Here is a 12308-nt window from a genome sequence, read left to right on the forward strand (position 1 = left end):
TAATATGGCGACCAGAACTGTACGCAATACTCTAAGTGTGGTCTAACCAAGGTTCAATACAAGTTTAGCATAACTTCACTACTTTTCAATTCTATACCTCTAGAAATAAACCCTAGTGCCTGGTTTGCTTTTTTTAATGGCCTTGTTAACCTGTGTCGCTACTTTTAATGATTTGTGTATTTGTACTCTGCTCCTCGACCCCACCCAGACTCGCACCCTCCAAGTAATAAGTGACCTCCCTATTCTTCCTACCAAAATGTAATACCTCACATTTATCTGTGTTGAAATTTATTTGCTAATTATATGCCCATTCTGCAAGTTTATTAATGACTTCCTGTAATTCGGTGCCGTCCTCCTCAGTATTGACTATCTCCCCCCAAATTTGGTGTCATCTGCAAATTTAGAAATTGTGTTTTTGATTCCAAAGTCTAAATCGTTAATGTAAATTGTGAACAACAGTGGTCCCAGCACTGATCCTTGTGGAACACCACTACCCACCTTCCGCCACTGTGAATAGCTACCTTTTACTCCCACTCTCTGCTTTCTGTCTTGAAGCCAGCTAGCTATCCATTCTGCTACTTGTCCCCTGACTCCACATCTAAGGCCTTTTTAAAATATAGATATGCTACATCTACTTCATTACCCTTGTCTACTCTCTATGTTACCTCTTCAAAAAATTCAATGCGGTTGTTCAAGCAAGACTTTCCCTTTTGAAATCCATGCTGACTATTCATTATTATATTTTTGGTTTCTAGATGTTCTTCTATTTTCTCCTTTAGTAGGGATTCCATTATTTTTCCTACCACCGATGTTAAGCTGACTGGTCTATAGTTCCCTGGACATGTTCTATCTCCCTTCTTAAATATAGATATTACGTTAGCTATCCACCAGACCTCTGGCACTACACCTTGTTCTAATAAATTATTAAATATGTGTAGTAATGCCTCTGCTATCTCCTCCCTCGATTCTTTTAAAATGCGCAGATGTAATCCGTCCGGACCAAGGGTTTTATCCTCTTTGAGTTTGATTAGTTTATTTAATATATCTCCTCTTTTTATTTTAAATGCAGTTATCTCATTACTAATCTCATCATCCAATGTCATGTCCACCTATTCTATCTCCCTGGTAAATACTGAAGCAAAGCAATTATTTAATATTTCTGCCATCTCTCTATCGCTGCCTGTGGTATTATTCTGTCCATCCCTTAGTGGCCCTATTCCCATCCCGACCTTCCTTTTTTTAATTGATGTGCCCGTAAAATATTTTACTATTTTGTTTTATGTTCCTTGATAAGGTGGAGCCCGGTCCCATCGGTACAGCTCCTTCCTGTCCCAGTACTGGTGCCAGTGTCCCATGAAAAGGAACCCCTCTTTCCCACACCAGCCCTTTAGCCACATGTTAATCTGACTGCTTCTATGCCAGTTCTAAGAGTGGGGATGAGTGTAGCGTGCTTGGAGGAAAAAGGTGACTTTGAACCTACGGTCCCCAAAGCTCTGCACCACTGGGTTTTTCCTTGTGTCATTTCTGGGTCTGGTGTAGACTAATTGACAGTGATTGTTTGCTATGATGAGTCAGCAACTGCATTATCCTTGCATCATGCAACTACCAGGATGGTAGAAGGTGAACTGGATGAACTTTATTCAGCTAGCAATTCCTATGTTCCTACGAGTGCATAGAAAACCGCAGGCTAATGCTCCAACACAAACGTGAAGTGCTGGAGCAGAGGGTCATGAATCAATACAATTTCTTATTTGTGAGAAACGAGTTAAGGATGCCTTAAAAAAATAAGGGAGCGGTGGCAGCATTCAGTTAATCATAGGGCAAATAAAGCAGATATCTTAATCTCATGGGCAGGTTGTTCACTGCTAGCTGTGGTGAATCACAAGCCAGTTCAGGTAATAACAGAACCCCGAAATGCAGTGTGCTAACATTGGAGGTTTGTGATTCCTCTGTTAATGGAAAAACAAGTATCTTTTTCTTCATAAATAATGACCTGTTTTACAAAAATCATAAGTCTCAGAAATCGCACATCTCAAAGCCGCAGGTTCTTGCAATTTCATTAGGGAGTCGTTAATTACAAAACAGATGTTCTTCTGTTTTTCATTAATAGAATTCCAATCCTTACTACTTGCACCCATCAAGACCATTTAGCTCATATTATTCTGCGCTGTACGTACAATATGCGGTACATCAGAGCACTGTGTGTTCGTACATAGAGTAGATGGTACTTCTCTCACCCCTCAATTCTTTTGTCCTTTCCACCCTCTGAAGGTAGAGGCTTGTGTCAGGGTATGGGTCGACAAATTCCTGCAGCATTGTGGTACCTCATCCAAGTGTCTTCTTTGTGTGTAAGCCCATGTAGGGGATGGGGTATCACAACACAGACTGATCCACACACTTCCAATTGGGGTCACTGGATATTGGTCAAGAGGATGAACCAATTTGTGCACAGGAAGATCCCACAAACAGCAATGAGATGATCTGTTTTGGGCGATGTTGGCTGAGGGATAATTGTTGGCCAGGACACCGGGAGAACCCCTCTGCTCTTCAAATAGTGCCATCCGTTCTTAAACAGGCAGATGGGTGGGCCTTGGCTTAACGACTCATCCAAAAACAGTACCTCCGACCATGCAGCACGACCTCAGTACTGCACTGAAGTGTCAGACTAGATGTGGTACTCAAGTACCTGGATTGAGGTTTGAACCCACCACCTTCTGACTCGGAGGTAATTGGGCCGTCACTGAGCCAAGCTGACATGTTAGATACAGGACTGTAATGGAAAAATTTTACCATTTATTCTGTGGTTTCTTGCTGCTTTGTGGCTACGTGCTAGAAATATTCTGAAGCACTGAACCATGTTCACAAAAGGGCATCATACTTTTTTTGTACATCATTTTTGCAAGGTTATCACTAAGAGATCTGGAGTACAGTAAAGGAAAACTCACACTGGAATTTCCTCACGACGTCTCCCGGTGTAACGTCAGCGGAATCCCTGTTTACACGCGCAAACTGGATTGCTGCCAAACTGCGAAAAACTTTTGAGCAAATTCACCCCTTTGAGGAGTGCTGTAAGATTATTTACAAGGTACTGGGAAATGTCTATTAACATCAGTAATAATAATCGGTAATTGTAGTGTTTGCTTGGTTGAAATAAAGGGAAACCAATCAACCTTAACATAGGAGCTCCCATTTAGAGTCACGCCTCAATTAGTATTCAGAATACCTCTTCTAGTGTGTGCACTGGGTGGAGCCGGAAATTCACTGTCGCTCTTGCCGAAGGAGCAATCACGTTCGCCTGCACAGAAAAAAAAAAGAAAATAATTGAACTAAGATATAGAGGGATAGAAATTCATTATAGCCAAGAAATGGGCAGTGTTTAGACTAAAAATGGTTAAGTAGCGCCAGTTGAAAATCGTCTAGGCTGCACACAAAATTCGTTGTCACTCCTCATTAAAATGATTGCAGTTATGATTCTAGTCTAAAAGCTCAAGCTCATTGGCGTTACACTGAAAAAGATGGACCAATATTGGGGCCAGTCTAAATGCAAGTAATGATTGTCACAGGCTTTTTTCACTACTTAAAGGGGAGGTTCATTGATGCTGCAGCACCTCATTCTCAGCATTGTTGGGTGTGCAGCTGCCTCAACAACCATAACAAGAAGGACAAGGAGAAGGAGCAACTATTTACAAATCCTGATGGCATCTTCGCCCCAGGGAGAGAGCCTGGAGGTTTTCTGAGGAAGCTTTGGAAGCATTGGTTTTAGCAATGGAGAGAAGGCGGGCGGTCCTTTACCCCCCAACTGGCAGGAGGCCCTCACCACAAGTCTGCCAGACTATGTGGAGGGAGGTGGCACACCACATCACGGGCAGCAGTGTGCTCCCCAGGACCCACACACAGTGCAGGAGGAAGTTTAATGAGCTCACACGGGTGGTCAGGGTGAGTGAAGGCTTCAACAAATGCTACATCTGTACCGCAAGCTTCACACACTGCTCAATGCACCACACTCCCAGCACTCACCCACCAACAATCTCTACCTAGCAACATTAACACCCACATCTCACAGCTATTCAACTATGGCAGGCACAAGGGTCATTAGTTATTAGAATTCATGTGATGTGTGTGATCTGTTTATAGATACATTTATTAAGTGTGTTTGGAATATTTTGTGGTCTCTCTCATTTCACCTTTGTGCCCAGGAGCATGCTGTGATACGGCGTGAGACAGGGATGGTATGATGGGGATGTGGTGAGCTACGGGCATCTGGGGTTTCATTCATGCGAATCGGGAATCTGATGAGCCAGTCACGGACAGCCCATCCGAAAGGCCGATTGTTTTGCTGCCTCCGCCCTCCCTCCTGTTCCTCTTCCTATGCCTCATCCTCCTCAGGTAATCCCTCAATCCTGCAGCCCCCATGACTGTTAGGAAGTGTTGTGAGCAGAAGCCATTAACAAATAATGAATGACTTCTGCACTTGAATCAACATTCCCTGTCACCAAAAAAATCTGAAATAACTAAAGAAAGCTGTTTCAGTTGCAGGAAGTAGCAAACAGCCACTGAAACTGCAGAACTATGTTAGCTGGAGCTGATTGGGGCTGGTACCTGACGTAAGAAAACTACTAGGCACTTGGTCTAAGTATTAAACAAAGCTTTAATCAACTGTTTTTCAACATGGAGATCTAGTTGTGTCCTTCACTAGTTCCTGTTAAAGAATGTCCTGAGCAAGCTGGGCCCGTGCCCGAGTATTTATACTCTCCCTGGACAGCGCCACCAGCAGGCCGCCCAATATCATTTCATAAGTCATTTCCACATGAATGTCAAGATTCATGTCAGTACCTTTAAACATCGTTGCTGCAGCCTGCTTCCTGTTGGTAGACGCCAGCTCTCCCTGTCATTGTTCTGTGCTGCCATTAAGGTAAATGGCTATAACGAATTTGGGAGATCGGACATCCAGTGAGCGCTGCACGCTCACTGGCGTCACGATCTCCCTGATGGCGAGGTCCCTGGCGATCGAGTTTACCGGCAGCGCTACTGGCAACACCGATATGGCGTGCAGCGCTGGAACCGGCCTCAGCTTTCGTTACTGCTGTCAACGGCATTTTAGCGCCAAACGTGTGATGCAAACCACACAAATTTTCCCCCCAGAGAATTTAAATCACTACATCAACTCTTCACAAGGTACTGCAAACTGGCGACATACAAAACGGGATTTGTTCCAAACCTGCAGCTATTCCAGATCACAATAAACAGGACAGAGCAAGCGAGTGAAATGAACATTGTCTCTGGAATTGATGGGGGTGAAATTCCACTTGGGCAGGGATGCAAAGCTGGGGGCATCGCATCTGCGGCCAGTTATACGCTCCGCCCGAAATTCAGTTCCATTGAAGTTACTGGAACTCAACATCCAGCGGGGCGTATAATGGGTGACAGATGCGATACTGCCTGTTTTGCTTCACCGCCCAAGTTGAGTTTCACCCCTAAAGGATTTCCCCACCACTCTAATTTGGTTTCACCAACTTTAATCATGTGCCAAAACCAGAGAAGGGACAGGGAGTGGGATCACAGCTTGAAGATGGTTTCTTTTGGGGACCATAATTAAAATCCAGATTGCCCGGACCAAAATTCGAGTGGCTTGGGACTCGGGCCGATTTCCTTCTGTTCCCACCTCTAGAGCGCTGATGGTGAAGATGGAGGTGGTAGTGGGGCTTTGGCGTGGGGAGGACTGGCTGCGAGGTATGAGATGGTCAACGCTCCCTTTTCCAACCCCTCTGAATTCCCGCTGTATGGCTGCTGGGTTCATTCAGAGCCCGTTCAAAATTTAGTGCAGGAAGATTTCGTGGGCTTCTGTCTGCCCCCCCCCCCTAAAACAGGCTCCACCCAGGAGTTGAGGACTCCCTTTGGAGAGTGGGGGATACTCCTGCGTGCCCACCCTGCGCACGTAATTGACCCGACCCGGGAAGATGGGTCGGGGTCACAATGGGGTCATGCTGAAGTCCTATCTCAACTCGCTTCCGGCGGGGATAAGGCAAAGGTCATAGATTTAAGATCTAGAGGGGAGACGAGGGGAAATTTTTTCACTCGGACAGTTGTCGGGATCTGGAACGCTCGACCTTGAGAAGGTGGAGGAAGCCGATTCCATAAATAATTTTACAAGGGAGCTGGGCAGGTACTTGAGGATGAGAAACTTGCAGGGTTATGGACAAAGGGCGGGGTGGGGGGGAGGGTGTGATGAAGCACGACTGTTCTTTCAAAGACCCAGCTCTGGCACGACGGTCCGAATGGCCTCCTTCTGTGCTGTAAGTTTCCAAGATTCTATGATGTTCTAAATCCCCTCCCTCAATGTTTCGTAACCATTCAATTTGATGCTGATTGAAAACAACCGCAGTATCACTATGTTCCTGTTGGCAGAGCTGCCGAGCTATTAGAAGAGACTGGGGCCTAAATTCATTAGCACATGAGACGAGCACAGTTCATGCTAGCGCGCCGCCAGAGCAGAGAGGCCCGAGGACAGCCCTAAATTGGTCCTTTGGCCTGATCGTCATAATTGCAGCAAGCTGCAGGTGCCAATCGGGCGCAACAACACAGCTCGCTGCTCGAGGCCTCCCCAATTTTAGCTGGTTCAGGCGCCCGCGGAGGCCCACAGGTGAATCTGGGGGGTGTGAGGCAATCAGGAGTTGGCGGGGGGGGTGTGCCGCCGGCCAACAGCAGCCGCAGTCTTGATGTGAAGGCAGGAGGTGCACTCCTCCTCTTCCTCCTCCTCCTCCTCCTGGCTCCGTATTAAGGCAAGTTTTCAACAGGAAAAACTTACCCGCAGGCTACATCCGTGGCCTCCGGTGGTCTGTTTACAGGCTGCTGTGGAGCCTGACGCAATAGCTGGAGCTGTGGTAACGCATACTCCGCTGACCTTTAACCATTCGCACGAAGGGGGTCTTGAATTCGGTGCAGGAGGTCACATTTCAATATTGCAGTGGCCCGGGGCGCATGTGCAAATGAGGCTTGAGCTTTTCCACTGTTAAACTGGGTGAAGTTAGGCCCCACTGTTCGCAGAGACCACCAAACAGAGCTAGCTCCTAGTCGTGCTGCATCTTGGAGAAAACCTTCAAAGGATAGGCAGACAGCTGACCCAGACGGCAGCGATGTCTGTCCTGTCCTGCACATTTTTGAAACTCTTTCATCCCTCGGAAATCCCTCGCCATTACCGCCCCTGCTGATGATTTCCTGACATGTTTCAGTCTCAAAAATGTTCACTTCCCCCCACCTGCTCCTTCCTTCCCCTCCATTGTTACTGCTTCTCATCCAGAGTTGGGTACACTCAATTTTACTGCAGCAAAATCCTGAAGCTCTAAAAGAAAATTATTTTATTGTTACTAAGCCTGTCTTCGCATCAGTTTTCCTCACATGACAAGTCCACCGTTGGCAGTAAATGAATAATATCAATTTCTCTGTCCCTCTGTGTGTGTGTCTGCAGTTTTCTCTCTCTCTCTCTCTGTCCATATGTATCTGTGGTTCTCGCTCCCTGTCCCTGTGTGTCTGTGGTTTTCTCTCCCTTTGTGTAACTGGTTCTCTCTCTTTCTCTCTTTGTCCGTGTCTGTGTGTGTGTGTCCACCATTCTCTCCATCCCATGTGTCTGTGGTTCTCTCTCTCTCTCTCTCTCTGACCTTATGTATGTGTCCACAGTTCTCTCTTCCCTATGTGTGTGGTTGTGGTTCTCTCTCTCTATTACTCTGTGTGTCTCTGGTTCTCTCCCCTGTCCGCCTATGTGTCTGTGGTTTTTGTCTCTGTCCCTTTACACATCTGTGGTTCTCCCGCCACATGGCTGTGGTTCTCTCTGCTCTGTTGTCTGACTGCAGTTCTTAAAAATAAGCAAGCTTTAAACTTCTAGAGGTCAATTTTCAACTTTTATCACCTGGCGTAAATGGGCGGTAATGACCTCCTCAAAATGGGGTCGGTAGCCTTATACTGACAATGGGGCCGGCAACATTTTTGAAAGGGGCCTACCAATGGGGGCCCGACATGCCCGCCTGTCTTAGGCGGTAGGCCCCTTTAAATATGCAAAATGGGGTCCTAGGATTCCAAAAGCCAAAATCGACCCTTTAGTGTTTTTGTCCCTTTTTAATTTCAATTACTAGCAAAACGCACAGATTGGAGAAAAGTTGCCAAGTTATTTGGGGATTTTACAGAGATATGTAAAATTTCACCACTATATCCCTGATGCATTATTATAATCACTTATACAAATCTGAATGGCTCTGGAATGTTTCCTTGTGAAATAAGTCTGGTCTCATTAAAGTTGCAGCAATTTGTACATTATAATCTTTTTGGTGTTCAATGGCTGCTTCTACGTGACAATGATCTGTACTTACATCCAAGAAAAAACACTGGAAAAACACAAACACCTTAATTAACATAACAGAGAAAGCAGAACCTATCCTACAGAAAAGAGAAGGGTTGATTAGTTAATCCTGGGTAAATCTTATACATTGTTCACATTCTTTGAATTTGCCAATAAGTAGAACTGACATCAGAAGAATAAGCAAGACACCAATCTGCAGTGTTTTCCTACAATTTCTTGTTGTCCTAACCCTTCCTGTCTGCCTCCGATCCACTCTCTTCTGGCTTCTTGCCTACCCCTGACCCACTCTCCTTCTCGTGACCCCCGACCCACTTGCCTTCTCGTGATCACCGACCCACTCTCCTTCTCGTGACCCCCGACCCACTCTCCTTCTCGTGACCCCCGACCCACTTGCCTTCTCGTGACCCCCGACCTACTCTCCTTCTCGTGACCCCCGACCCACTTGCCTTCTCGTGATCCCCGACCCACTCTCCTTCTCGTGACCCCCGACCCACTCTCCTTTGCACTCTTGCCTGCCTACCCCGACCCACTCTCTTCTGCGTGACACAAAGTTAATTGCGTGATTTCCAAGCCAAATTCAAAAAAGGACAAACCAGTGAAGCCGGAATATAAGCAACAAAAAACATTTTCCATTTGGAACATTGCAAATTCACATTTTAAAATTGCAAATAAACATGAATTTGCAACAATGATGTGCTTGCAATCAGGGCACCAAGCCAACGAGACTTGAGGGTTCTCTCAGCACTGCCTTGCCTTCAAAGAGCTGTAAGAAGGGCTGACAGACACCAGCAGCACAAATCTGGAAGGAGTGATGAGGGAGTGAGCAGGAGGTGTTAGGGGGATCCAGTGGAAAATTGATTTGAGCTGCATGTTAGGTAGAAGGAAAGTTTGGAGGGAAGTTCATACCCACAAACCAAATGGAAACAGATTCAAAATGCTAAATACTCCTTTTGAATAGTTGCTCTTTTTCATAGCATTAAACTTCGAGATGACGTTATCCATGATAAACAATACTGAATAGGACTAATTATGGTACAGAATTTTCCAACCCTTCTTCTCTCTACTTTAATCTTTGCAGAATCAGTATAAAGAAAGACTTACATTTATATAGCGCCTTTCATGACCACCGGACATCCCAAAGCGTTTTACAGCCAATGAAATGCTTTTTGAAGTGTAGTCACTGTTGTAATGTAGGAAACGTGGCAGCCAATTTGCGCACAGCAAGCTCCCACAAACAGCAATGTGATAATGACCGGACAATCTGTTTTTTTTAGTGAAGTTGGTTGAGGGTTAAATGTTGGCAGGACACAGGGGATAACTGCCCTGCTCTTCTCCGAAATAGTGCCACGGGATCTTTTACATCCACCTGAGAGAGCAGACGGAGCCTCGGTCTCATCCAAAAGACAGCACCTCCGACAGTGCAGCACTCCCTCAGTCCTGCACTGGGAGTGTCAGATTGGATTTTTGTGCTCAAGTCTCTGGAGTGGGACTTGAACCCACAACCTTCTGACTCAGAGACGAAGGGTGCTACCCACTGAGCCACTGGCTGTAGATTAATGGGCAGGAAGTCAGCACAGTCTCGATGGGCCAAATGGCCTTCTTCTGTGCGATAGTATTCTATGATTCAAAGTCATGGATACCTGGGAATGATTTTCAAGACAGCAATCTGATTGAAATGTTCAAATGGGATTCAAAACCACGAAAGCTAAATTTATAATGGTTTATAACAAATCGCTTAAATTTGTTCAATTAGATTAAAGCATTGAGACCGTACCCTGATGCAATTATTACAGGTTGATTGAGAACTACTTTACCATTGATTACCAGTAAATCCTATGGCCAGTGGTTGAAGGCAACACCTCATGCAGTACTAAGCCATACAAGTCAGAATGCCCCAGGTTCAATAGCAGGTCTTTGCTGAATTAACTGACCTCAGCAATTTGCACGCAATAACTGGCTCCAGTGCTGGGCTGGGGAAGGGACAATGAGGGTTCTGATTACTGTCTAGTGAATCTTGCTGGAAACTGTTTTTGTGTGGCTGTCAGTGGAGAACCGGAAAGGGTTTGTCTGGGAAAATCTCCACAGTCGAACAGCCTGTCAATACTCAATGCCTAAAACTCATATATGAATGACTACTCAGATGGGGCATTGGAGAGCCATTGGCATCCATGGAACTGTACCCCACATCAACAGTCAAAAGCTTCAGGAGAGGTGAAAATTGGAGTGTGGGATAACACTTTATAAAACCAAAAGCTAGAGCTACATTTTCCTCTCAAAGACCCAAGTTCTTTTCCAGGAGCCAATAGCCCAGGTAGATACTAAGGGCTTCCCATATTCTCTGTTGCAGCCCAATATTCATGTATGTTATAGATCCATTTATCGTGCATGATGCCATGCACACCAACACACTCCAGGATACCCAAAGGTCCATCAGCCACCCAAAATTTCTAAATCTAGTTATGGATCAGAGACAACACCAACATTAATGGCTTCACATTACTGGGATTGATTAGAAATTTTAACAGTGAGAAATATGAATTATTCACTCCATAGGTTTGCAAACAATGAGCAAAAATTGGAAAGAGTTACGAGTAGAGAGAGAGGAAAGAGAGAGAGAGCGAAAAGGAAAGACAGAGAGACAAAGAAAGAAAGCAATGAGGGAGCCAAGAAAGTAAGAGAGAGCGAGCGAGAGTAATGAGAGAGAGAAAGCAAGAGCGAGATGGTGCGAGAGCAAAAGTGCGAGTGAGAGAGAGATTAAGATTGAGAGAGAGGAAGGTGGACCAAATGCGAGAACGAGAGAAAGCACTGAGATTAGTTTGTGTGTTGACTCAAAACTGACGACAGCTGCAAGTTTGAACAAGCCCCTTTATGAAGCCCTGTACAACACAAAAGATCACAATGTGGAATAATGGCAGTCACCTACAACAAACTGAAGCTTATCGGCCAATCTGGTTTTGTAACGAGTCAATATTTAAACACCTTGTTGAGTTTCTGGTTGAATGATTGAGAATGGCTCAGGCATCTTAATCTGATCTTGCTGCACTACACACAGCTTGCCTTGGCACTGGGAGATGCTTTGGATTTGGTTATAAAAATTGTTCATAAATGTGCTCATCCACAGTTAAGCAATAACCTGATGCTGACAATCCCAATGATTGGTATCTCCTACAGAAATCGGATTCTTCCTATGTCAACGCTTAGCTTCATATCGTTAGCAGCTTCACATTGTTAGCAGTTCTTTCTTCAAAAACATCCAACATAGAGCTCTCAGCTGCTCTGAACTGACTGCAGTATTGAACCTAGCAGTCATTTAAGGGGATTGAAAGCTTGAGAGGGGGAATGATTTTTTTGGTCCATATTCCTCTTTTGCTGAAGAAAAAAGCACTTTTTAAAAATTCATTCAAAGGATGTGGGAGTCGCTGGTAAGGCCAGTATTTATTGCCCATGAGAAGGTGGTGGTGAGCCACCATTGCGGAGGGCAGTTATGAGTCAACCACATTGCTGTGGGTCTGGAGTCACATGTAGACCAGACCAGGTAAGGACGGCCGATTTCCTTCCCTAAAGGACATTAGTGAACCAGATGGATTTTTACGACAATCTGATACTAGCTTTTTATTCCAGATTTATTTAATTAACCGAATTTAAATTCCTGGGATGAGAGGGCTGTCCTTTGAGGAGAGATTAAGTAGATTGGGCCGATATTCTCTGACAGGGTAGATGCTGAGAGATTGGGCAGGATTTTCATTGTGCCGTGGAGTCGGGATTGGAGGCGGGGGGGGGGAGGGGGGTTAAAATCCCGAAATCAGGGGTCCTGACCCCATCCTGCACCCAAACCCGCCTCCATGCCAGTTTCAAAGGAGACGGGTACCCGCCCCGCATTCGGACCCGCCTACCCGAGGCGGGAAGTTAACAGGCAGTTTTTAGCCTAATCCCGATTTTGAAGGTTGAAGTTCGGGTT

The 12308-nt window shown here is 45.4% G+C and overlaps 1 protein-coding gene across 3 annotated transcripts in view; it reads right to left on the reverse strand.

Moving 5' to 3' along the window:
* Nucleotides 1-12308, reverse strand: part of LOC147105087 (N-fatty-acyl-amino acid synthase/hydrolase PM20D1-like) — a 99766-nt gene that overhangs the window by 16975 nt on the left and 70483 nt on the right. For all 3 annotated transcript variants that reach the window (XR_015081675.1, XM_086011164.1, XM_086011165.1), the window contains exon 9: nt 3224-3295. Coding sequence is in view for 2 of the 3 variants with exons in the window: in XM_086011164.1 (XP_085867290.1) it covers nt 3224-3295 (72 nt within the window). In the remaining variant the exon portion in view is untranslated. The remainder of the gene's footprint in view (nt 1-3223; nt 3296-12308) is intronic.

Source organism: Somniosus microcephalus, chromosome 18 (genome assembly GCF_052327205.1).
Source record: "Somniosus microcephalus isolate GS21.2 chromosome 18, FLI_Smic_1.0, whole genome shotgun sequence".
NCBI classification, from domain to species: Eukaryota; Metazoa; Chordata; class Chondrichthyes; order Squaliformes; family Somniosidae; genus Somniosus; species Somniosus microcephalus.